The sequence below is a fragment of the Canis lupus genome, chromosome 11 (genome assembly GCF_048164855.1).
Source record: "Canis lupus baileyi chromosome 11, mCanLup2.hap1, whole genome shotgun sequence".
NCBI classification, from domain to species: Eukaryota; Metazoa; Chordata; class Mammalia; order Carnivora; family Canidae; genus Canis; species Canis lupus.
In genome coordinates this window covers 10,747,195-10,774,961 of record NC_132848.1, presented here as the reverse complement: position 1 = coordinate 10,774,961, position 27,767 = coordinate 10,747,195, and the positions used below count along the sequence as shown (strand labels likewise).

Genomic DNA, 27,767 nt, shown 5'->3' with positions numbered 1-27,767 from the left:
GGTCATAAGTTCAAGCTCAACAATGGGATCCACCCTGGGTATGGAGGCTACTTACAATATTTTTTCATTAAATAAGATTTAAAAATTACTTGTGGCATCATAGTGTGGGTAATTGAGAATACTCTGTTTTTATACTTACCCTAACTAAAATTTGACCTTAAACATACACACATACCAGGGAAATTGCAGGTAGAAAATAGCATGAAGTCTGACTCACACTTCATTCATATTGAGAATGAATTTTTAAGCTTCTCTTTCAAAAACATGAGAAATCAAGGCATTATTCAACCTCTTTCTCTTTAAGGAGGTTATATCACCTTTATGTCTACCCTTTGTACTGAACGCTACTTTGTGCGAAGCTATGTGAGTAAGAAATAAGGGTAGTTAATGTAAACTCATTTGAGATATGGAATCAATCAATAAGGAGTAAGGACTCAGCAAGTCTTTTGGCCACCGTGCTGCACAGCACACAGTCACTCAGGTATTTAGGCAGGCTTTTTTCTTTTTTTTTTTTTTTTTAGAGTAAAATAATTAATCATGGAAAGTCCTCTACTTCCTTGGGAAACACATTGTTGGCTATCCCTTCATGTGAATCCATAGTGGCCTGCTGGATCCTACAGGAGGTTTCAGCAGCTTCTCCAGGGCTTCAGGGGGTTAGAGCATCAAGGGGGGGTCAAGGTGTGACTTACTACACACTGCAATCTGTCAGAAAGGGATCCGTTTCTCATATATGGATATACCAAGCAGAACTTCTCATTCTCTGTAAAATAAGCAGCCAACTCCAGTATGTTTGGATGATGAAACCTTGAGAGAAAAGATGTTTAAATCCATCAGATTATTTATTCAAATAGGAAACGAACCGCACTGTGGTCTGGGGGCAATAGGGTGGGCTGGGGAATGGGTGTAAAGCAGAATATAGATTTGGCCCAGGGGGAAGTAATCTCATTGGACACATGGCACAGATTTATTCCCCAAATTGGTCTAAAGAGCGCAGCTCTGCTGAGCAGAGAGTCTGATACAGGCCTCGATCTCACGATTCTGAGGTCATAACCTAGGCAGAAACCAAGAGTTGGACGCTTGGCCAACTGACCCACACAGACGCCCCAAAACTATTTCTTGAATGGCTGTATCATCACAGTGGAACCCAGGTAACAACTGTGAAATATAAAACGTGAACTTCACGTGTTCCACAAACTCAGTTCAATTTAATTATTTATTGAATGCCTACTATGTTCTAGGCATGCTTGGGGAAATTAAAATAAAGCTTTTTTTTTTTTAAAGATTCTATTTATAAAACCTTATTATTAGTTTCTTCAATGGCAAAACTTTCCTATAAAACACACATACGCACGTCTTCAGATTTCTTTCCTTCCTCCTTCCTTAAAGAAGTATGTCTTGTATGTGTGTGTATGGACCCGCACAGAGACATATTTTACTTTTAAACAGATCAAAAATGCCTATGGCATAAGACCCCTTATACCTAGTATAATGCAGACTCTCACTACGAAATGAAAAGCAATGGACTGAAAAAGAATTGAGCTGGCGTATCTGGCTGCCTAAACAACTGATCTATACCACTGCCTGGTCCGTCTTGCACCTTAAAATAATTCAGAGACAGAAATCTTTTTTGGAAAGCAGATAGCAGACCTCATATAGACACAGCCATGGCCTGGTGCTCTGCTCTCCTGCTCACAGAGCAGAAATGACCATTTGCTTATTTTTATTTTTTTATTTTTTATTTTTTAATTTTTTTTTTCATTTGCTTATTTTTAGATATGACCAATCTAGCAGAAAAACGGACATGGTACAAGTCAGGGAGGTGTGGAACGTGGAGCAGCCATAGAGAAAGACTGCTGACTTTGTATCTACGGACCCTTCTCACCTATCCTTTCACTACAAATTTTGAAGTCAATGGGATTTTAGATTATATAGAGCTCAATGTATTCGGATACAGTAATTTTAAAATCAATTCAACAAGTATTTGTTGAGTGCCAGCTGCAGACAAAACCTGCCAGGAACCATGTTGTAGTACATCAACAGACTTGAACGACAGACAAACCTGGTTTGAATCTCTGGTCTTCTTTTTAGCAGCTGTGTGAACTTGGGCACGTGATTTAATTAATCTCCGTGAGCCTGTTAATCTTTGCTATGGTCTGAGTTGTGTCTCTCCCGACACACCTTCACCCTCCCTCCACCCAGTTCCCATTTAAAGCCCAAACTCCAACGTAAAGGTGTTTGGAGAGGCCTTTGAGAGCCAGTCAGGGTCACGATTAGATCCCTCACGATGGGATCAGTGCACTTATATGAAGAAAAACTGGAGAATCTGCTCCTTCTCTCTCCATCATGTCTGGACAGAATTAGAAGACCCTTGTCCGCAAGCCATAAAGAGCACCCCATCAAGAACCAAATCTGCTTTGATTGTGGACTTCTCAGCCTCCAGAACCACAAGAAAGTAAATTCTGTTTAAGTCACCCTGTCTCTTTTGTGATGGCAGCGCTAACAGATGAATATTCTTCAACTCTAAACAATAATTAAAACATCACTTCCCAGAACGCCTGGGTGGCTCAGTGGTTGAGCATCTGCCTTTGGCTCAGGTGGTAATCCCAGGGCCCTAGGATAGAATCCTGCATCGGGCTCCCTGCAGGGAGTCTGCTTCTCCGTCTGCCTCTTTCTGTGTGTCTCTCATGAATAAATAAGTAAAATCTTTTTTAAAATTTTTTAAAAATAAAACACCACTTCCCAAGTTTCTTATGAAAATTAAATGAAAAGTTAACTACTTAGCCAAATGTCAGGTCCTTAAAAATTATTAGCTCCCTTCCCACCCCTTGGGAAAGGAGAGAAAAAAAGGAATCCGATGCCACATCCCAACGAGTTTACAATCCTAAGGGACAATGGTTAAGAAATTCCCTTAAAAAAAAAAAAAAAAAGAAATTCCCTTAATATTGAACAAAAAAAAACTCATCTTCAGGTCTCAGCTTAGACGTGACTTTCTCTGGAGCTCCCAGGTTACCACGCTCCCCTCTCTCAGCACTCTATACTTCATCTCACCACTTCGCTTACTGAAATTGCCTGTTTACTTATGTACTTCTCTCCTAACCCCACCCCAGGCAGCATGTTGTGGGAGGAGAGGGCTATATCTGATTTATTCATTAATAAATATCTGAGAAGGAGACTGAAGATGATTTAGGAAAGGAGTTGGAGCTTCTCAAAAAGGTGGGATCCACTTCCGTTTCCACATCTTCAAAATGAGGATAAGAGTATTTACTTCACAGGACTGTTGTAAGGATTAAAGAATGTAAAGTACTTGGAATAAAGCCTAAAACTAAATAAATATTAGCAATATAAATAATAATAGCACACCAAGAATATTCAAGATCATAGAGTGGTTAATTCTCTCTAAAGTCATATATAAATACCTTCCAGAACAAATCCAACTGGATCAGATATATAAATGTAGAAAATGAAACCATAAAAGTACTTGAAAAAAACATGGTAGAATTATTTTATAACTTTTCACTAGAGAAGGTCTTTGAAACTGTGATATAAAATCCACAATCCATAAAAGAAAATATAGATTAAATTCAACTACATTAAAACCATTTCCACAGAGCAAAAACTAGAATAGGCAAAGACAAATGTCAATCTGGTAAATATATATATATATATATATTTGTATTTCATGAGATTAAGACTAATTTTCTCTAATATATAAAATGCTCCTACAGATCATTAAGAAAAATACCAATAGCCTAATATTTTTTTAAATGGGCAAAGAATAGCATCAGATATTTCACAGAAAGGAAATATGTCTCCTAATATGTGAAAAGATTCACTCATAATACACGAAGAAATTTAAACCATACTGAGAAACCATTTTCACCTAGCACACTGGCAAAAATTAAAAGTAAAGAATAAACGCTATATTGGCAAAAATATGGGAGCCAGGAACTCATATGTATGCCTGCTGTAAGTGTAAATTGGTACTTCTTTTGGAGGAGAATTTGGTGTTATGCAACACATATAACCATTTGACCCTGTAATTATATTTATGGGAACTTAGATATACTCAAACGGGTACAAAATAACATACAGACAAGCTTTCCTTATTGCAGCATCGTGACTTTCTAATATTAAAAGATTAGGAAAAAACCCTAAAACTCCATCAATATGAGAATGGGTAATTAAATTACAAGACTGAATACAATGGAATATCAAAATAAGCAAAGTGAACAATGTATCTCTGCTACCCCTGGTGTGAAAATAAGAAAACTAAATACATACATGCTCATGCATAAAGTTATCTCTGGGAAGACATACAGAAAACTGGTAACTGTTGCCCTGGGGAAATCAGCTGGGTGGTTACAGATAATAGTGGGGAAAAACAGTCTGTTTTTGGTTTACCCTTTGGCACTTTTGGAATTTTGAAATATTCCGACTTATTATATATGCATTAACAAATAAATAAAACTTAAATACAGAAAGCTTCTACTATTATGATTTGGGTTTTAGTTATTTGTTGACTAAATGATATGCAGTAAGTTTTTTATGATTAGACTTCTAATATTTTGATTTCTGGTCTGGGGCCTAAAAGAAGGATGTAGTACAATGCCTCCTCCACCACCCACTTCACATATTGCTTTAGAAAACATCTGAAAAGAACATTTTCTTTTCATAAAGGGTGATGAGTGAGCTCTATAGGGTTAAGGGCCTTCGATGAGCAAGGCTGCACAGCTGCAGATATGAATATATATGAAAATGAAGTCATTTTAGTTTGTCTCTGAGGACTCCCAGGCTCATGAATGAATTCCCAGAAAATAATATGCACATCAAAAGCACTTGATTTCTTTGTCTAAACTCTCTTCCTGAAGAGGGTTATACTGATGAAACAGTTTCTTGACTAAAATGTCTCTAAGGAAGGGGGAAATGGTAAAATATATACAACTCTAATGTTCTAGGAGTTATTTTACATTCAGCCATGTTAGTCGCACATGATTTAACCCACTTCCTGGTGACGGTTTCTTGTTAAAATGTGTTCAAGTGAATTGTGTGAATGGTCTATTTTAAAATATATTCTCAGGACTATGCGAAAGCAGATGTCAAAAACATACCCAATGTTCAAATATCCAACCCACATTTATTGCATGCCAGCCATGCCAAGCACTGTGCTGTAGAATCAAAGATGCAAAAAGATGAAAACCAGGCACAGAGGGAAAACTTGCAGACGAAATATACTCACAGTAGTAAAACTTCAAGCTCAGATAAAAACCGCTTCCATTGTTTCTTACATTGCATTTTTTTCTCCTAAATATCACACAGAAAAATAAGAAAAGAAAATTAAGCAAAGGATCTGTAATTCTGGGATTCTTAACCCAGGCTCTAGTCTTCCTGAAACACAGCTGATGTTTTTGATGTAAATGCATATAAACATTTTTCTGGGGAAAGGATCCTTAGCTGTCATCAGATTTGCAAAAATCCATCAACTCCCCAGCCGATTGAGAACCACTGCTCTTGAGTTCGAAGTCTTTCATGCAACGTGTCACGTTGCTATACTTTACATTCAAACCCTTTTACCATATTCTGTATGCATTTTCATAAATTCAAAAGTTTTATATATGTATTTAAATAAAATCCCATGCTAGAACCTGCCCACTTGATCTCACAGAGAATCCAGTTTGTCTTGGCTGCATTCTGGTTAGAAGTGATTTTACTAATTTGGCATTTACCATTTGGGTCATTTGGATATGACAATTCCAGTTTACCTTCGTATTAATTTTGAAAAAAAAAATGGGCTTACTAAGACACTGAAAAATATAACTCCTTACTTCAAAGGAGTTTCAGAAGCTAGCCCAGTGCCTGACACGTAATTGAATAAATATGAATTATTTATTAGTTTACTGAATAAATTAATGAATTTGATGATATTGTATGAGCACCTACTCTCTACCTGGTATTGTTCTTGATGGCTTGCTAACCCTTATGTCCCGGCAGGTCTCTGCATCTCCAGGTCCTAACTTCTACTAAGAAAGAGTTAAATATTCTTAGGCTCCATCAGCTGTAAGTTTCTATCATTTGTAAATTGAAAGACAGGGCAGGGTTTTTAGAGCTCTGTTCTCAGGAAGAAAGGGAGAGAAATCCAACAGGAATTCTGGAAGCTATTTTCCAAGTTAATCCAGGAAGTCAGAAACAATAAACTAGGCTAACAAATCATTTTCAAGGACCGTTTTATGAGAATTTACATTTTAAAAACCCATTGTCCTGGGAGCCAGGTGGATTGGGTCTCAGTCCTATTTCTAACACTCAATATTTGTGACTTTGTGTCACTTAATATCCGTGAGGTCATTGTTTTCTTTTTTTTTTTTTTTTTGAGGTCATTGTTTTCTTAATCTGAAAAATGAAGGGGTTAGTTTTTGTGTTCATGCTAACCTAGTACTCTTAATGCTCAAGGTTTGATCTGTGAATGAGGAATCATTTCACTGGGAGCTGGCGAGGAATGCTGAATATCAGGTCCCTACGAGGTCTGCTGAATCAGAATCAACACTGTAAGAGCTCCAGGTGATCTGTACGCACCTAACTCACGCATCTTGTACATTCCCCCACTTCAGTCCCTTGAAGAAAGGTTACTGGAGTTAATGTCCCAATATTACAAAACCACATTTCTTTAAAAAACAAATGCTCTGTGGCTAAGTCTTCATTAAATTATCCCATCTTTCCTGATGAGTGTGTGTGTGTGTGCGCACATGCATGCACTTAGGACTTTGTACGGTCTCTAAGTCTTTGGTAACTTTGTCAGCTCTTGTCTTTTTACTCCTAGAGATTAGCAACTACATTCATCAAAAGGACGTACATGCGTCATTCAGTTCACTTAATGAACACTCATTGAGCAACTTCCATGGGCCAGGCTCTGTAAGAAGGCTCTGGGATACAAAGATAAATAAGACTCTTCAAAGAAAACCATCTAGTCCATTGGGAGAGGTGGATGAAGAAATCAGTATTAGGAGATAATGCTATGATGCTGTGGCTGCACATTGGAGGGTCACCAAAACCATACCGGAAGGCAATCAAGCAAATGATCATTGTGGGACAGGAATTCTGGGACAGGAAACAAAGGAGATCTAAAGGCAATGACATTCCATTCTGAAACCAGACCCCTGGAAGGAAAAAACTGAAAACCAAAAATCTCCCCAAAGGGAGTGTGAGTTGGTGGCAGCCATAGAGAGAAGAGGAAAGTAGAAGGCTGGAGCCTTTGGGGAGGGAGGTAGCCCTGGGGGTCAACCCTGAAAGAACATACAGCTGGGGCCGGGACACATGGCCCTAGGAAAAGCTTCATTCAGTTAGACCACCTCCAGAGTAACCACCTTCTTTTTGTTGAATGGTTTTACCAGTAAAAAGTTTCATTTCTTTTTTCTTCTTAATTTTTTTTAAAGTAGGCTCCATGCCCAACACAGGGGCCTGAACTCATGATCCCGAGATCATGACCTGAGCTGAAATCAAGAAAGAGTTGGATGTTCGACCAACTGAACCACCGAGGTACCCAATGGTCTCATCTCTTGTGTCCTCAGGAATCTTGAAGCGCCCATATAGAATCAGTGGGGTAAAATGCAATTTAGGGAACTGGAAAAATCAGATTAATAATTAAAGAAAAAAAGAGGGGCCCTGTAATCAAAGCTGCAGAGAAGGGATGGCTTAGCTCCATCCTCTTCCCTACCTCCCCAGTCCTATCTAACTGACCATGAGATTTGGTCCATTTCACCTCATTTCTTAGACACACCTTCTCTTGGCCTCTGTCCTGGCTCACAGCAGTGGGTCTCAACACTGGCTGCACACCTGAACCACTTGGGGAGCTTTTTAAAAATGCTGATGCCTGCCACCACCACCACTACTCTGACCTAACCTGATGCTGACAGGAGCATTTCAGAAAAGGTCCCGAGGTGACTCTAACATTAGGATTGAGGACATTAGTTTAGGTCCCATCCATGTCTTTATCACACATCTTGAAAAATCCCTCTTTTCATCTCCAGTCTAGCCCTTGCCATCTCTCCTCCAATGCCTCTGCCGGCTTCCAGCCCATCATCTAACCTTTAATCAAAGTTCTACTTCAAAAACACAAGGCTAGTCCTTTCACTCTCCCACTTAGAAACCAGCCACAGGCGTGACCCGTCATTCCAGTATCGTCTGCCACCACCTTCCCACCCGCACCCCCACACTCAGGTCTCCTCCACAGAATGATCTGTTACTCTAAAGACCTATGCTATCACACACATACATCCAGGCTGCTGGGCCAGCTATTACTTCCCCCAGAAAGCACTTCCTGTCCCTCGCTGCCTGCCAAAATTCTACTCATCTTTCAAAATCCAGCTGAAAGGTAACTTCCTTTCACCCACTTTTCCATTTGTGTGTTGCAGAAATGTTTATCGGGTAGTCCTTCTGTGCCAGGCACTCTTCTGGGTGCTGGATGTGCCCCTGCTCTGGCTGTCTTGTTTATGCTCCTGTGGCCTCCTTTTACACAAATCTCTGCTCAAGGACTTCTCACTCCACAGGTTAATCTTTTCTTTACTTGATTGTTTGCTCCCTAAGACTGAGCTCCCTGAGGATAGAATTCCACCCTATACATCCTTGCTCAGCACCCAGCCCAGCGAGAGTTTAATAAATGTTTACTGACTGTTGACTAACAACGCAGAACATGAAGAGCAGCTCTTTAGGGTGTTATGTGTGCACCCCAGTATCCTCCTGACTCCTGAGTTTGACTCCTCAATACCTTTCTGCTTTACTGGCTGCAGCCACTCAGCTTTCTCAGAAACTCCTACTCTGCTCATTTCCTTGCTCTTCCTACTTGAGGCCTCCTCTTTCTAGCCCCCCTGAACTGTGATAAATGACAATTTATAAAGTAGCACCTAATATCAGCCTGTGGCTTAGCCGGTGAAGCTACCTGGGGCTGACCCTGCCCATCCTAAAAAGAGCAAGAAAACTGGAGCAGACCAGCACAAGCAAAGTGCCAAAGGTCCTACAAGGCTTTTCAGAAAAAGTCCTCCTCCTTCGACACATCTGGGGATGGGAAGAATTTCACTTCCACATTCCTGCAAGACAGGCACTCATTTCACAGTCTTTTCTCCCGTCACCTGAGCTCATATATCTTATTTCCATTTATGAAACTTTATTTTCAAATATACCTCCTTTCAATGTTGATGAAAAATGACACATTCTAGTATGAAATATGAGCAAATAAATGGAATTGATATCCTGTGATAGTAATTCTTTCCATACCTGTTTAAATAATTTAATAGCATATGTTCGGTTTTGGATCTCCGCTCTGTATACCTCAAAAATCTCCCCTTCTCCAATTAGGAAGTCTTTGTGGAAATTTTTGGTTCCATCTCTGATGTTTTGAAAGCTGATGGAGGATTTAAACAATATTCCTTAGGAAGGAAAGTGGGGAGAAGATAAGTTACTCTTTCTCTTTTTAAGAATCAATGACACCATTATAAAGAACCAGGGCTTCCATATTAGAAATACATCAGAGCTCAGCAGAAAGCCAGCCGTGCAAGACCCAGGAACCAAAACCAAAAGCCCACCATATGCTCTCTGCACTTTTACTTGTGTCTGGCACCCACCATTCCACAGAGCAAATGGCTTTTTAGATTTCTGAACAATAGCCGTGTGGTTCTATCATCCTTCCAAAGAGGTCAGCCAAAGAACGTAGTTAGGGAAACTTTTCCAAAGTTCTATTTCTTCATCATTAGATCAATAGGTTGCTTTTAGCTCACTATGAACCTAAAACTATTAAAAACAAAAAAACTCTAAAACTATAGAAGTGGAAATTTTGTTATGACTAAACAATATTCTCCAAGCATGACCGATAGAAACATTTTTCATGAGCCAAATCCTCTAAATTCTGAACTACTTCCTCAGAGTAAATTAGGAAGATGCTTCAGCTTTTCAAAAAATCATCTAAAGCAGAGATTGGGAGAAAACATTTAAAAAGGTAATCACATACATATTCAAAGGGAAAAGCGTAGCAAAATCCTTCAGAGCCAAATTTTGGCTGTATTTCCACATTTGGTGTTTGATGTAGATCTTATTGTTAAATCTTAAAGGATCAAAACCTTACCCAACTTTTCTAATTCTCTTTTTGAACCAAAAAACATGCAGATCTAATGGTAAAGCTGAGGCAAAGCAGCCTTAACTAGCCATTAAAGTTTATCAGAATGATTCCCAGGTAGAACTAAATTATTCTCCCTGCTAATAAAGTAATAAAGCTGATATGGAAAATAATGGGATTTTCATAGTGACCTTCAGCATTGCTCTACAGACATCTCTAAAGATCTCCACAAGGGCTATGAAAATTTCTAAAACTATATAAAACCCAATGTAATTTTTAAATGTTTTCCTATGACACATAAAAATGCAAATTTCACCCCTTGGGGAAGAGACCACTATGTTCCATTGGCCAATGGGATTTTTTAATATAACCATAATATATCATCCATCAGAGCTCCGTGTCGGTCAAAACTGCCAGTATTTCAATATCCATGAAAATTTGACCCTAAACCTGCATATTTTTTTAAACCTGCATATTAATGAACAGCTAATAGGTTTATTGGATATTCCTCCCTGTAAGTTAACTTAAAGCAAAGCATGATTTAAAGTAAAAAAAAAAAGTTTTTTACCTTTTTCATTATGTTTAGGAGTAAGCACATTATCCGTTGTGACATTGGCTGTTTCCTAAGAGAGGAAATACACACTGAAATAATTCCATTTCATAAGTCTAGAAAGAACAGAACCGTAACAGAAACCCAAAGCTCCCCCTGGACTATACAGTGCAATAGAGTAGAATTTAATTTAGAAGAAAGCTAGTAGAAAGCAAAGTTACTTTATTTAATTCAATAGTATTCATTGTCATATACAGTTAAGTCTTCCATACCACTGCAAAAACTCAATGTCATGGTTATATTCAATTTTAAATGACTTCTACTGCTATAAAAAAATGATCACTGCCAATTTATTTGCTCCAATAAAATCCAACAGTAACATGCAAAATGCCAACTAGAACAGGAAAATTAAAAGCTGAATTAAGACAAATGCATAGCTCACAGCGCTCTTAATAGTTCTAAGCCTCATCTATGACAGATCACTGCGAGGAGAAAGCTCTTCACTCTTTCAAACACTCACAAATCTCTAATTTCCTGAATCCTCAACTAAACAAAGAGTAATGAGAGAGCTAAGGTTTTTCTGGTTTTAGAAAAAGTGCCTGCAAATCCAGCATTTTTCTGTCTGACAATTTCATTCCCCATGCTCAATTATACATGCAACGGAGTTCAAGGTTCATTATCTATGCACATACACTCTACCTTGGGTAACATGTTTGGAAATCCATCTCTCTGATGACTCTGCTCTGAAGGATTCAAGGCTGCTCCTGCAAGAGAAATAGGGGAGTTACATACAGAAAAATGTTATGTCTTTATTAAGCACATTTTTTCTTCCTTAGACTGTGAAAAAAACCACTTTGCTAGGAATGTTAATTTCTAAATCTCAGTTTCATTCTCTGAATGGTTATAAATTTGCATATGTGAATAGCTTTCTAAGCATCAGGCATTATGCAAACATGCTTAACACACAAATACCTATCTTAAATTACTGTTAGACATCGTTAAAAATATTAAAGTATAAAGCAGAAAATTGAAAGAAAAAAAGCTTTTTGCCCATATGTTTTAAAGTTTTACAGTCATGGGATTATATCTCCATAAGTTAGTTTTTATTTTTTGTATTTTATTTTTTATCCCATTCTGTGCCATTGGATATTAGAGATGTGTATGTGTGTACATGCAAGTGTCGTCAACCATAAACACCTACCACCCCTTCCTGAATGTACACTGTAAATTCTGTCCTATTTGAATCGAGGTAGCCTATGTAGGTTCCTACAAAAGATGAAAATCCTGAAATATTTTGCTGTCACATCTGACATTTTCATTCAGACCACAGAAATTTAATTTCATCTTCTAGTTTTTCTTAGATTGCATTCTGTTTTTAAAATTATTTTGTTTAGAAAACTGGCAACACAACATTATCAATTAATAACAGACCTCCTTGAACAAACTATAAACCAAATAGACCTAGCAGACATTCTACAGAACATTCTACACCAAAACAGAACAATATACACATATTTCACAAGTGTACATTGAATAAGCTCCAGGATAGACCATATCTTGTGCAATAAAATGAGCCTCAATAAATTAGGAAAGATTGAAATCATATAAAGCATATTCTCTGACCACAATGGAACTAAAATAGAAATCAGTAACAGAAGGAAATTTGGGAAATTCACCAATACATGAAAATTAAACAACAAATCCAAAAATAACCAGTGAGTCCAAGAAGAAATCACAAGGGAAATTAGAAAATACTTTGAGATGAAGGAAAACAAAAACACAACATACCAAAACTACAGCACTCAGAAAAAGCAGCGCTGAAAGGGAAATTTATAACTGTAAATGTCTACCTTAAAGAAGAAGAAAGATCTTAAATCAATAACCTGAATTTTCACTTTAAGGAACTACAAAAGAAAGAGTAAACCAAAGCAAGCAGAAGGAAGAAAAGGATTAAGATTACAGTGGAAATAAATCAACTAAATAATATAAAAACAAAAGAGAAAACCAATGCAACCAAAGTGGGCTCTTTGGAATAATCACAAAATTGACACTCCCTTAGTTAGACTAGCCAAGAAAGAAAAGAGACTCAAATCACTAAAACCAAAAACAAAAGAGGAGACGTAACTACTAACCTTATAGAAATAAAAAGAACTATAAGAGAATATGATGAACATCTGTATGTAAAAAATTAGATAACTGAAATGACATAGACAGATTCCTAGAAAGACACAAACTGCCAAAACTAACTCAAGAAGAAATAATTTGAATGGATATATTGCAAAGGAAAGAGATTGAATTAATAATCTATGATTTCCCACAAACAAAAGCCCACGTGAATCCTACCAAACATTTAAACAAGACTTAACATCAGTTCTTGGGATCCCTGGGTGGCGCAGCGGTTTAGCGCCTGCCTTTGGCCCAGGGCGCGATCCTGGAGACCCGGGATCGAATCCCACATCGGGCTCCCTGCATGGAGCCTGCTTCTCCCTCTGCCTATGTCTCTGACTCTCTCTCTCTCTCTCTCTCTGTGTGACTATCATAAATAAATAAAAATTTAAAAAAAAAAATCAGTTCTTTACAAATTCTTCCAAAATAGAGAAGAGGAAGTAACAACTCCCAAATTGGTCAATGAGACCAATCATATTATCCTAATACCAGTGCCAGATAAAACAACACACGAAAACTAGAGCCCAATATCTCTTATGAATATAGATGCAAAAATATTCCACAACAATAAGAAAAACAACAAATTCCAACAAAATATTAGCAGACTAATATAAGAAGATTATATGACGTAATCAAGCAGGATTCATTCAGGAATCCAAAACTGGCTTGCTACACGAAAATCAATGTAATATAGCACATTGTTCAAATGAAGAACTAACCCATGAAACCCAGTAACCTGTCATAGAGATCTAAGGGATAGAAGAGAATTTCCTCAATTTGGTTAATGGTATCTGTGAAAAGCCGATAAATAACATCACATATAATTGTGAAAAACTGAATGTTTTGCCCTTTACATCAGGAACAAGAAAAAAAAATGCTCTTGCCACTTCTATTCAACATCATACTAGAGGTTCTAGCCAGGGCAATTAGTCAAGAAGAAGAAAAAACATCACAGATAAGTATTGTGCAGAACAAAATTTGAAGTACAGGCACTAAAAGTCATTGTCCTTTTGTCAGGGAGACAGGGAGATGATACTTCATTGTCATGTAAAATAGACGATTCAAAATGGCTTTCCTGAAAAAAAAAAGAAAAGAAAATGGCTTTCCTAAGAAGCCAGCAGAAAGCTATGGATTTCATGTCAAAACTAGAAAATAATTGCTGATCATTGACATTTAAAACGCCCCTGGCCCTCCACCTGTTCATGCTCTCTCTCTCAAATAAATAAATAAAATCTTAAAAAAAAAAATAATAACTAAAGAAGTGGTAGAAAGGAATGTGTTGCTTACTCAGGCAATAAGGAAAGAAAGTGTCCTAAAAAAACAAAGTAATGAAAGCCTTCAGATAAAGCCTCAGGTCAGGAATCAATGACACAGCATGGCCAGTCAATGTCTCGAATAAGATACAATATTTACATTTACAAGTTATATTGCAAATAAAATGGATTGAGAGCCAGGTCGTAAGAATCATAAATGTTTACCATAGTTCACAATTAAATGGATAGCTCGATGATGCCCCATCTCCTGGAGAATCTGTAAAAGGTCACCGATGGTCTTGTTTTTCTGTGCCCAGGACCAAAGTAATTCTCTTGTTCCACTTTTACCTTGGTCTACATACTTTTCAATGTGACGAACATCCAGCCAGCTGCTCAAGAGTCTCTCCGCTGTGGAAATTGCAACAGGAAGAACCAAAAAATAATTTACTTTTATTGGAATACTTGTTCGGGGGTGTATGTTTTATTTCATATTATTTATCATTTTTATTTTGAACTAATTTTAGCAATATACTGCCCACCCAACTGCCCCCAGTATTAACATCTTATGTTCCCTAGTACAATGACCAGGACCAGTGATGACTAAATTGCAGACCTTTTTCTACTTTCACCAGTTTTTCTACAAATGCCCTTTTTTTGGCCTATGATCCTACCCAGTTTTCCACAGTGTGATTGTTGCCACTTTTTAACCTCCAGTCTCATGGTCTTCAGTTTTTCCTCATCTTTAAGGACAGTGAAATGCTATTGTGTCCTCCTCACTACATAGTATCAAGAGGTTCAAGATGCCCATGTCCTACCACTAACGATACTGATCTTGACTGCTTCGTGATGGTGGCATATGCCACCTTAGTAGGTTCCTCTACTATGAAATTACCTTTCCCTGTAAAATAACTGTGTTGGGGGAGATACTTTGAGACTATGGAAATATCCTGCTTTTCCTTAGATTTTGCCCATAAACATTTGCATCCACCAGTGGATTTTGTCTATCAGAACTATGATTGTGGTCTTTGCTTCGTGGTGATCTTCTATTTCCCCTTTCTCCTCCTACATACACTAACTGTAATTCTTCTGTAAGAAAGTACTATCCATTCTTCCCCATTTAATTAACTTACTTATATCAGTATGGACTCAGGAGTGTTTATCTTATTCTATAGATTAAAATCCAAAATTATTATTCTCTACTTTGTTGCTACAATTATTCCAGCTCTGTCCATCCAGGTGGGTTTCTGTGCTCTTCTGACAAGCCCTATCAGTTTTGGAACATTTCCTTATTTTCTGACCCTATAAGATGCTATGCTTTGGGCTCATTATGTATTTCCTCCCATCCCAGCCCTGGAATCAATTACTTTTCAGGAGTCCTGGTTCATTTTATGAGATAATGTATTTAGAAGACAAGATGTAGGTGCTACACGCACTCATTACCACAGGGCTCCATTGCTTCCAGGCCTTCCATGCAGACAGAGCTAGGAAATACATGTGCATTAACTCACACACCTATAATTTCTCTGTCTGTATACATATTAAAAACCATGTTTTGGGGGGCATCTGGGTGGCTCAGTGATCAAGCATCTGCCTTCTGCTCAGGGCACGATCCCAGGGTCCTGGGATCAAGTCCTGCATCAGGCTCCCCAAAGCGAGCCTGCTTCTCCCTCTGCCTGTGTCTCTGCCTCTCTCTGTGTCTGTCATGAATAATAAATAAAATCTTTAAATAACAAACCAAAACCAAAACCATGTTTTTATATTGATACCTCTGATTCTAAGTCAACACTACATGGTATATTTTAGCCCTTCCTCATTTGTAACGGTATTCCCAAATAGCAAGAAACTTGGTTCTCATTATCTACAGTATCTTTACTGATTTGTTCAATATTACTACTTTCAGAACTGCTAACCTATACCCCTAGGAGAAACACTTTAACCAAATATTGCATTTATGTACACTTCTTTTTGCCCTCAGCCCAAGAGTATTTAGGTTAGAGCCTATTTCCCAAAGTTCCTAGGTTAGTTCTTCTTCTCCTCTCCCTTCAGTGTAACTACTCATTTGCAATAGTTAGGTTCAGTTGTTGCAGTTTTAATGGAAAGCTGCTTTAAATTTTTGTTCAATACTCTCTTGCTGCTGAACATTTTTGAGCAATTAGAAGCTAATATCTGGATAGGATCGGGGAAATATTCTACTGGGATAGTAGGATTTAATTGCTCAAAAACAGTGTATATGGCTTATTTAAGCCTGGTATAAATACCTTAAGAGCTGTACTTACTGAAAGTATATGAGTTTTTATGACACCCCAAGCTAATGGGATTCTTTAGGTTAAAAAAAAAAAGATACTGTCTTTCTGCACAACTTCCAATTTTTAAGGTGTATTTTAAGGCCAAGGAGAGAGAAAGAGACCAAATGACAGATCAAAAAGGTGTCTTTCTTGCTCCTGGGACAACACTCCCAGATTAGCCCAGTCATCTTGAACACTAAAATTAGCAATGTGATTTGGAGTCAGCGATGATGATTGTGGCATCCCCTCATAACTTTATCCTCTGGAAAATCTAAAAAACTCTGGAAGCCAGATACACATCGGTAGATAAAATCCAATTATCATCTGAGTGTGGTCATGGGGACCCTCAACATAGCACCATAACTGGTTATGGAAAACAGCCTTCTCTTCCTCTGCCACACACGCATTTGGAAGCTCCTCTCCAGCAGTAACCAAGGTAACCTCTCTCAAGGACTCAATGATATTCTCCAAAGGTCGATGTCCTTTTAAAAGACAAATAGGGGCTCAGATCAGAGAAGTGCAATAAGCCCCCTGTGGTCAGTCTACTTCAGACTCCAACGTTTTAAAAAATTTTGAAGGGAGCTACTACACCAGTGATAGTATTTCAATGAAGACATCAGAGAGGCAAACATCTTCTGATCTAATCTGGCATCCCTTCTCCCCACGTTTTCAGTCCTTCAAGGGTTTGCTGGGCTATTCAATTTCCTTTAACTTTATGTTTTTGCTGAGAGTATAAGTAAATCCTGATAGTTGATGGAGATCACAATATGAAACCAGAACTCTTTCTGTAAACCAAAAATTGACTTAGTAGCTACCAGTGCCTACCAATATAAAATCTTTAAAAAAAAAAAAAAAAAGAAAGAAAGAAAAAAAAAAGATGAGGGCATCATGGAAGGCTTCCTAAAGGAGTGGTTTCTGGAGCCTGAGCCAAGTTTAAAACTTTAAGTATTTCTAAAGAGAGGCCAATTCTCAAGGAATTATTGATACTATACTGGGGAGGGAAAAAAATCACTGAAATTTCAGCTGGAAAACAAGATAAAAGAATGAACTCTGGGGACGCCTGGGTGGCTCAGCGGCTGAGTGTCTGCCTTTGGCTCAGGGCGGGATCCTGGGTCCTGGGATGGAGTCCCACATTGGGCTCCCCAAAGGGAGCCTGCTTCTCTCTCTGCCTGTGTCTCTGTGTCTCTCATGAATAAATAAAATCTTAAAAAAAAAAAAAGAATGAACTCAGAGCCCCATAGGCTATATTGTCTTCAAAAGAGAAGTCACCAGTCAAGACAGAGGGCCCTTGTGATTCCCTGGACACACGCATGAATATATGGGTTTAGCAGAAGCTCTCTCATTTGACCTATGGTGCAACTCTAGGCAAGCCACTGAGCAGTTTCAAAATTCTCATTAATAAATGTCCTTTGAGGGACGCCTGGGTGGCTCAGCAGTTGAGCGTCTGCCTTTGGCTCAGGGCAGGATTCTGGGATCCAGGATCCAGGATCAAGTCCCACATCGGGCTCCTTACAGGAAGCCTGCTTCTCCCTCTGCCCGTGTCTCTGCCTCTCTCTGTGTGTCTCTCATGAACAAATAAATAAAAATCTTAAGAAAGGGGCAGCCCGGGTGGCGCAGCGATTTAGCACCGCCTGTGGTCCAGGGCCTGATCCTGTAGTCCCGGGATCGAGTCCCGCGTCAGGCTCCCTGCATGGAGCCTGCTTCTCCCTCTGCCTGTGTCTCTGCCTCTCTCTCTGTGTCTCTCATGAATGAATAGATAAAATCTTAAAAAAAAAAAAATCTTAAAAAAAAAAAAAAAAGCTTGCAAATCAACCAATCAATCAAACAGCTCTCTCTCAAGAGTACCTGGATAGCTTGGTCAGAAGAGCGTGCCACTCTTGATCTCAGGGTCATGAGATCAAGCCCCACATTGGGTGTAGAGAGTACTAAAAAAATAAATAAATAAACTTAAAAAGAAATCAGTTCCCTCTCCACTTTGAATCTTTGAGATAAGACATGACATGATTCTGGGATAATGTGAAGAGAGAGGATACTCTTGTGGGCTACCACAGTCACAGAGGAGCATGATGGTGTGACGCTGCCACCATGTAGACCCCAAGACCTGGCCTTCAATGCCCACCTGCTTGTATACTTTGTCTTACATCTTTTCCTAAGCTCTTCTTTCCGACTTTTCCCTTACTCAGACAAGGGAAGCCCCAAAACCAACCCCAGGTGATGGCTTCTGCCCTGACAAGACCTCCTGCTGCCCCAGACCACACAGACCACTTGAGCTAAACCTGACTTGGGACCGTGCAGATGGACCATGGAGTGACATCTGGACTGACCTACAATTACTTTTACCTCATTGTAATACTAAAATCTCTGCCCAAGGAGGAGCCTCAGCCTCATTCACATAGCACACAAGGCACGCACAGGCATGTGGCCATAGGCATGTGGCCTTTTACCCACCTCTCCCTAGGATGACAAGGTTTCCCTATCTAAATATTCATCCTAACCCTAAACAAAAGGAACCTATTCACTCTTTCTCTGGGAGTCATTCCCCATGATCTCCTTATTTGCTGCAAATATAAGTTTTCTTTGTGGGACAACTGAACCTGGTGGTGTTTCTGACTCATCAAGGCAGGAACTCATTGGTTCGGTTACATTGTCAGCTCACTCTACAGTGGGGGTGGATTGGGACAAGAGAGACTTTCTGAGAGAAAAGTCTGTCAGATGGGGAAGTGCTCCAGAAATGAAGGAAAGGACTGACAGGGCAAAGAGGAGGCCAGTATGTTTAAAACAGAGGATTCATTTTAAAGAAAAGGAGAACAGGCCCCATGGAGTCTGTGTTACCTCCGTAGGAATGTACTTGGCACCTGCTAGATGTTCACTACATATCTGCTGAGTGACAGACAGGCCCTGAGCATTAGCATACAAATTTAAACTCTCTTCTGAAAGTAAACGAGGCCAATGAGGCCAATGGAAGATCTCTGAGAAGGGGATGCAAACACAGAAGCTTTAGTTTTTGGAGGATCCACCTGGTGGCGATGGCAGCAGGAGAGTCCCACAAAAAATATTTGTACCTAAAAAGGTAAAAAAACGCTTTAGGGCTCACAATTCTCACAGTAGAGAAGCAATGGTTTATAACTGCAAGAGAGATCTGGAATTAACTTGTCAAGTCAGACTTCCCACCTAATTCTTTTCCCCATTTTCCTTTTCCTTTTTTTAAATTTCTGAATTTCCCTCTTAAAAGTGCAACAGACCATGATTCTGTGCTCTCTCATCCTGTGACTTGAGACACCACAGATGCAAAAAGAGCTGAGGTTTTAGTGTCCTAACACTGATCAGGGTCAAGGGGTTCTGAGTTTGTACCAGGCCTACGTAAAGCAAAGGCATTTTGCTAATAGTAATAGTTGACAGAGTAAGACTGACCGGGGCTCCGTTGAAATGGATACTGCGTGCATGGGCTGCTTCTAGGATGAGAAGCCAAATAGGTTTTCTCTTTCTGTAACTGGTGATTCATGGTGTAACCTTAACAGCTTTCCTTCAGTGATGATGCATTCGGCATAGAAACACCACTAAAGAGTATTATTAGCATCCATAAAGTGTGTAGTGCATTTGCAACAGATTCTAGAAAACAAGAGCTTCATTGTGATGGGACGGGAATGCAGACTCTTGACGTGTGAGTCATATCCTTCAATATTCAGAGTTTTCTCTACCCCTTCCCTTGTTTTCTTCCGGAACATAGAACTTTGTTTATTCGTAGTACTAAACAAAGAGTAAATTTCTCAGTGACTAACTGTGTTGTTAAGCTTGACCAATCCCCATAAAAAGATAAAGAAAAATATGCCATAGGTAAGCATTGTTTAAAACATTGTTTTTTAGAAGGCAAATCTTTTGTTTGAAAGGCATCTTGGGAAAAAAAAAAAATGAAAGGCATCTTGGCATGAAGTAAAAGAAGCCAAAACGTCCAGCTGGCAAGTTCAGAGATTTGTCTATCTGAAGATACTGATTGCTTAATAATCATTTGACTGTTCAAAGTTCCTTTTCGGCTTTGTTTTGAGAGCCCAGAACTATCTAGGTAATGCTAACCACTGGGGAATTCAACTGCGGAGATCACTCTTCATATGCAAATATGTCTCTGAAGGGGTTTTTTAGAATATCGTAACACACCCCAGTTTGGAATCTTTGTATTTGCATATAACCACATGTCAAAACCCTTAGTAAATTAAGACTGTGTTCTTGCACAGTTTGTTTTGAGATAATATGATGGGAAAAGGAAAAGATGCCTCCCTCCTTTCTTCCTACACAGGATGCAATCAGGCCTTCTCATAAAAGAACATTTAACTGAAGATCTGTTTCATTCCCAGGGAAGTCAAATAAAAAGCCAAACGTGTAAGTTGTTGGCTCAACTCCTCTTACCAGACGATTGCATTAACACCCACCAGCTAATAAATTTTACCAAGAAGTAGTTCTTGTCCACACTTCAGCTTATGTTTACTTTTGCCCATACGGGAGCAGCACTCCTATTCCGTGGCAGGGCAGAGCATGATTTTTTAGGGCACCTCCTTCCATGTGCCCTGCTCCCACAATCCCAGACTCTGGTAAGGATGTAACATTAACTACCTCTGGGAGAAAACTTAAGAACAGTTCATCCTCAACACCAGCATTTCAGTCTGAAGCTCAGAAGCTGGGTGATTCCATATCCAGGTGATGATTGATGTGGGACACAAAAGGCAAAAGAAAAATTATTAAATTCCCTTACTGCCTACAGCTCATTGATAAATCCTTGAAACAGACAGAGTGACCTTCCTCTAGGGACTCAACTGCCTCGACTGTTAATACTTTGCTAAGGACAAAGGCAATCTTAGCCCGACCCCAGGATGCTGTAAGTCTACTTTAACATAAAAAAATTCCTTCAGAAATTTCCTCCATCTCTGAACCCCCCAAGATGCATGTTGGCAATCACTCCTCCCCACCAAGCATATGATCATCAATACACATCTGAAGGTTCTCATGACTAAAGTTTAATTAGATGATAATAAATGACATTTTCCGAACAATAGCTAGCCCCCCTCAAGGTCCTGGAGACCTTGCTTCCAAATTCCTTAGAGACTTACACTATCCCTAACCCCATCCCAACTTGAAAGTATATAATGGGCTGCTCGCTCCTCATCACCCCGGTGCAGCTCTTTCTGCCCAAGGGTCCTGTCCCCCCACCCCACCCCGCCACCGTGCTTTCATAAAAACCATCTTTTTGCACCAAAGATGTCTCACGAATTCTTTCTTAGCTGTTGGCTCAAACCCTAAGTTCTTTTCCTACATCAATGATCAGTACTATCTCTCCATACTTTCTTCCTTTGTCAAACTTCAATAGGCCTATACAAATTGGCAAAATTAAATTGAGAAATCCCCAGAAGCAGGAACCATCACTTGAATCCAGTATATTGCTTTGTTTAATATCCTGCCCCAAAAGTTTTTGGATTTTTAACGGACCCCTGTTCATTATTCATTCAATCACAGGTATTTACTGAACATCTGCTCTATACTAGGTGCAATTTTAGATGCTAAAGTAGTAAGCAGGAAACAAGGCAAACAAAACATCTCCTGCCCCCTTGAAGCTTATTTCTAGATGGGCAAAACACAAATAAATAACAATATTTAAAGTGTTGTGAGGGATAATCAGTGACTTGGAGAAAAGTAAAGCAGGAAAGGGGCATAAGGAGCATGGCGGTGTATTTTATTTTATTTTATTTTATTTTATTTTATTTATTTTATTTTTTGGCAGTGTCAATTTTAAAAGAGTGGTCAGAGTAGATAATAGTTAAAAACACAAAGGAAGTGAAGAAGCAAGCCCTCAGGGTTACCTGCAAGAAAAATGTTCCTTGTGTGTCCAAGGAGGCCAATGCAGCTGGAGTGGAGCAAACAAGAAGGAAGTGAGAAAAGCCATGTAGAACTTTGGGAGGCCACTGAGGGGTTCTGAATGGGGCAATGATACTAGCATCCTTTGCATGTATACTTTAGCTCACTGGCGCTATGCTCAAAAGTGACTTGAGGAGGGCAAGAGCAGTAGCAGGGAGACCAGTTAGGAGGCTGCTGAAATTATCCAGTGGGATCTGCTGGTGGTTTGGACCAGGATGGCTGTGGTAGTGGTGCTAAGAAGCGGTCAGATTATTAGATAGAGCCTGAAGGCAGAGTCAACAATATATACTGAGAGACAGGATGTGGTTTGTGAGAGAAAGCAAGAAGTCACAGAAGACTAATATTTTCAGCCTGAACGAATGAAGGATGATGGGGTTGCCACCAGCCAAGATGGGGAAAAACTCTGGTGGAGGGAAGCATTTCTGGGCTGTTACGTCGGAGACATCCATCAAGCAGACAAACAGAGATGGTGCTGATGTTGGGGAGAGAGAGAGAGAGAAAGAGAGAGAGAGAGAGAGAGAGACCCAGGCTAGAAAGGTGCAATTAACAGATAGATGGAATTGACAAAATAGTGGGAATAGGAGATAAACAGAAGAGAAGAGGTTTTGTGGACTAATCCCAGGGGTACTCGAGGAGGTCAGAGAGATAAAGACAAACCTGCAAGAAGGGAAGAAAATAAAGAGTGTAAGTTCTAGAAGTAAAGAAAGTGCTTCAAGGAGGAAGGAGTGATCAACTGTATCAAGTAAGAGGAAACTAAAGGGGCGTCTGGGTGGCTCAGTCGGTTAAAAATCTGCCTTCGGCTCAGATCATGGTCTCAGGATCCTGGAACTGAGTGCCACATCGGGCTCCCTACTCAGCAGCAAGTTGGCTTCTTCCTCTGTGATCTCTCTCTCACTCTCTCTCAAATAAATAGGAAAAAAAATATATATTTATTTTAAATATATATATATTTACTTTAAATATATAAATATATGTAATATATTTTTATATATTTAATATATATTTAATATTTATATATAAATACATTTAAATATATAAATATATACTTTATATAAATATAAGTAAATATATTTACTTTAAATATTTACTTTAAATATATATATCTATTTTAAATATATTTACTTTATTTTTTTAAAGATTTTATTTATTTATTCATGATAGACACAGAGAGAGAAAGAGAGAGGAAGAGACACAGGCAGAGGGAGAAGCAGGCTCCATGCAGGGAGCCCGATGTGGGATTCAATTCCAGGACTCCAGCATCACGCCCTGGGCCAAAGGCAGGCGCTAAACCGCTGAGCCACCCAGGGATCCCTATATTTACTTTATATATTTATTTTAAATATATATATTTATTTTAAATATATATTTTATATATATATACACACACACACACATACACACACACACATATCATAGAGGAAATTGAGAACTGATGATTGGATTTAGCCACCTTGACCATGGATGAGAGGTATTTTAATGGAGCAGTGGGGACTGAGAAAGAGCCTGACTGGAGCAGGTTCAAGGGAGAATGGAGGGATTGTAATATAAATAGCTCCTTTACAGAACTTTATCCTAAGGGGAACAGAGAAATGGGGGGGGGGGGTAACTTAGGGTAAAAATAAGATCTAGAGAGAGAACACTGTAAGATGGGAGAAAGTCCATGGTCCTCAAAAGAACAAGAGGCTCTGCTCCACTTTCAGGGAGGAGGAAGCATCACTCTCCATTCCTTAAGTGTGGGCTGCACATAGTGACTTTCTTCCAAAGAGTATGCAGAGAGGGGAGAAGAAAGAAAGAGTATGGGTGTAGAAAACTGACAGACACTACCTCAGCTCTGGTTAACATCAACAGCGGTAAGTCAGGTAAATAGTGTGTGCCCCTAATATGATGTCATGAGAATGGCACTTTACCTCTGCTGCTGGCCTCTCAAAAATCCATAACCTCACTCTAATCGTGAGTAAGACACCAGCCAAATCTCAGTCAAGAGACATTCTACAAAATGGTAGACCAGTACTGACCAGTACTCCTCAAAACTGTCAAGGTCATCAAAAACAAGAACTGTCTGAGAAATTATAACAGCAAAAAGGGTCCTTAAGAATACAGGATGACTCAGTGTAATCCCCAGATGGGATCCTGGGAGAGACAAGGGGGGCTTAGGACAAAATGATGGAAATCTTAATAACATATGGACTTTAATAATCATAATAATATATCGATACAGTAACAAATATACCACACTCATGTAAGACGTGAATAACAAGGGAAACTGAGTGCACAGTGTATGTGAAAGGTATAAGAGATGGGAATTTTTTGTACAAGTTTCTCAAGCTTTCTGTAAATTTAAAACTGTTCTAAACAATAGCCTATTTAAACATTTTTTTTTAAAAAAGACCATAGGCTCTGGAGTCTGACCATCTGATGAGAATCCTAGTGTGCGCTTCTCTAGACTAAAAAATAATCATAATATCTTCAGTCTGGGCTCCTCCTTTCATTACAGAACCATCCAATCATCATCAACCAGAGAGTGTATTATTACCTTGTGATTATACTACTCTTAACAACAATACATGATAAGAGTGATTTGAAGAATTTAGACATAGAATATGTATAAAGATTTTTAAAAAATTAAGTGGAGAAGTGAGAGTGTGGTAAAATAACTGGTATATTAAGATGTTACTCCCCCTTTCACCTTTTTTTTTAATTTTTTAAAAAAATTTTTTCCCCTTTTACCTTCTAAAGTCAAGTGTTCCCTCCCTGCACCTCTTCCCATCTTTCTCCTTTCACTGTGCCAACAGGGAAACTCAGCATATTTAAAATGAGCAGTTGCCCTCAACCACCCTGAACTGAGCCCAGCTAGCCTTCTGGCTGAGCCAGTAATTCATGAAGCAGCTGGGCTGTCCTCGGTCTCCTTCCCGAGCTATGTAGTCTCGCTATGTGCACAGCAAACTATAGCTGGGGAATCAAGGACCAGAAATTTTAGATTCTTCCCCTATGAAAGGATATACAAAGGAACAATGGCCAGACTATATATAAAAATAGAAATGTGACCCACACCATGCATCAATCCGTCCAGGATGCCAATCCACTATACACAGCAACTAGTCCGGGAAGTCATATTAGCATCTATAGCAACTAGTCCAGGAAGCCAAACAAAAATCCCTGTAGCAGTCAGTCCCACATAGTTAGGACTTAATTAACAACTGCCAGCTTCCTTAATTTTTGCCCCTGCTTCCCATTTAGGAGCATCTGGAAAAAGCCAACTCTGCACCCTAAACAATTAGACAGAATGCCCCCCTACTAGTTGGCCTGTCCAGAGCTTCTTTGCCAACTGCCTCCAATAATGGAAGACCTGAAGCCTTCACTTTTTTCTACTAGAAAGCTTTTCCACTCCTCTGCTTGCCTTTGGGGCTCTGTCAAATGCAAGTGACGATGGCTGACTCACTTGCTTTGAATAAAAAGCCTTTGCTTGTTCTCATTTCGGGGGTCTTTATTTATTTCCACAGCTAGAAAAAATGGGGCTGCATGTTTGAAACGGCTCATTGAATTGTTCTTTCATTGGCTGAAATGAATGTACTATAGGCTGGGTGATGTAGCAGAAAGAGAAGAATGGTCAGTATTTGTGAACTTGAGGAAGTCATGGTCAGGAAGTGTAGAGTGGCTGCGGGTAAGGGCACAGGCCGTGGACCCAACTGCCATGGTTCAAATTCTGGCTCTGCTATTCCTGAGCTGTGTCCATTTGGGCCAGTATGAATTAATGCACACCACAATTCACTCATCTGTTAAAATAGTGGTGATGATAACAGCACCCACCCCACAGGGTGGCTGTAGAGGACACAACCCCTGTAAAGCATGAGTATCTGGATTTCCATGCTGAGAGAGACAGAGAGAGTCCAGCAATACTGGACTGGACTTGCTGAATAACAGCAGTGACATGGGACGATGACTGTCCCTTTCAGATGGGATATATGTTCTTCTGTTGTCAGTCTTCAAAATGCTTTAACTCATTTATGAAGCTACCTAGACCCATTCACTACCTGTGATTGTACTGAAAACCTTTTTCTCTTGCGAATGTAGTAATTCCAGGAAACCAATGGATGCTAAAACTGCCTATGTCACCCATTTCAAAAAGACCCGGTGTGGGAGGATCTTATTGCTCAAATGCATCCTGCGAATCTCTATGCTTTCTAGAAGTCAGAGAGTCAAGTATTCTTCTCTGACATTTTTACATAAGGGTCACACTTTAAAATTAGAGTTTAAAGGGATCCCTGGGTGGTGCAGCGGTTTGGCGCCTGCCTTTGGCCCAGGGCGCGATCCTGGAGACCCGGGATCGAATCCCACGTCGGGCTCCCGGTGCATGGAGCCTGCTTCTCCCTCTGCCTATGTCTCTGCCTCTCTCTCTATCATACATAAAAAAATAAAAAAAATAAAAGATTTATAAAAAAATTAGAGTTTAAAAAAATAAAATAAAATTAAGGGTTTATAACACATAAACCATCTTTATATAACTAGAAGCCTGATGCCACATTCCAGAAAGTTCACCAACAGTAAAACTTTTTTTCTCATAGGTCTTTTGACAGTCTTGTTTAAAAAAAAAGGGAGGGGGGGCTATTTCATTAAATCAAGGCTAAGTTGTTTGGACACAATCGTGTTTATTTTCAACTAATATTAAACGTGGCATCATGGAAGATCACATTTAACAAAAAAGTGCCCATACTTAACAAAACAAAGATTTTTCCCCCCTGAATTATGTCCAGGGATCACACTCGAGACTTCCAAAAGGCAGTTGCTCACCCTCCCAATGGCTGCCTGCAATGGCTTTAAAGCCAACTTTCTAGATTCAAATAAAAAGACGCATCGAGCCATCGAGCACCAACCTCCACGCCAGAAACTCTGTCAATAAGCCAGAGATATTTGATTAAGAAACCCGGGAGCCGCATTATTATAAATAAAATAGTGTTTTACGCTAGCCTGTCACCTGAAATGTGATGACGACGGGCACCTGGAGGTGGGTGCCCTGCCGACCCCAGGGCCTGACCGCAGCAGGAGCTCTGACCCGGGCCAGTGGGGCCCTGAGGAGGCTTCGAGCATCCGAACCGCGCGAGGCACAGGGTCGGGGAGCGCAGGTGGCCTCCCCGCGGCGCGGCCCAGGGTCTCCGCGAGGGAAGGGGAGCCCCGCCTCGGGGCGCAGGGGGCGGCTGCGGGCTCGCCTCGCCGCGCGGCGGAGCGGGACTGCGCATGCGCGCCGCGGCCCCCGCCCCCGCCCCCGCCCGGGGTCCCCGCGCCCCCGGGTCCCCGCCGCCGCCGCCGCCGCCGCCGCCGCCGCCGCCGCCGCCGCCGCCGCCGCCGCCGCCGCACTCACCGAGGCCGCGCCAGCCCAGCGCGCCGTCGCAGCTGTCGAGCACCGCGCACAGCTCGCCCAGCAGCGCGGGCGGCAGGTCGAACAGGAGCGTGTGCGCCGACAGCGCGCCGCGGGCCCCGCCGCCCGCCGCCCAGGCCATGGCTCGGCCGCGGGGACGCGG

The 27,767-nt window shown here is 40.1% G+C and overlaps 1 protein-coding gene and 1 long non-coding RNA gene across 3 annotated transcripts in view; one reads left to right on the top strand and one right to left on the bottom strand.

Moving 5' to 3' along the window:
* LOC140642493 (uncharacterized) overlaps positions 1 to 25,710 on the top strand; it is a 55,162-nt gene extending 29,452 nt beyond the window's left edge. Inside the window, exons 4-5 of one of the 2 annotated variants that reach the window (XR_012038912.1) lie at positions 23,952 to 24,101; positions 25,489 to 25,710. This is a non-coding gene — a long non-coding RNA (uncharacterized lncRNA). Of the gene's footprint in view, positions 1 to 6,444; positions 6,710 to 23,951; positions 24,102 to 25,488 lie in introns of those variants that run through there. The other variant, XR_012038911.1, reaches the window with a different exon arrangement.
* The window catches only part of IRAK3 (interleukin 1 receptor associated kinase 3), a 45,679-nt gene extending 17,912 nt beyond the window's left edge, over positions 1 to 27,767 (bottom strand). Inside the window, exons 1-7 of the mRNA XM_072843154.1 lie at positions 27,608 to 27,767; positions 14,291 to 14,473; positions 11,346 to 11,410; positions 10,665 to 10,719; positions 9,262 to 9,413; positions 5,237 to 5,301; positions 690 to 804 (exon numbers count right to left, since the gene is read on the bottom strand). Of these exons, the coding sequence (XP_072699255.1) occupies positions 690 to 804; positions 5,237 to 5,301; positions 9,262 to 9,413; positions 10,665 to 10,719; positions 11,346 to 11,410; positions 14,291 to 14,473; positions 27,608 to 27,746 (774 nt within the window). The 5' untranslated portion in view covers positions 27,747 to 27,767. The remainder of the gene's footprint in view (positions 1 to 689; positions 805 to 5,236; positions 5,302 to 9,261; positions 9,414 to 10,664; positions 10,720 to 11,345; positions 11,411 to 14,290; positions 14,474 to 27,607) is intronic.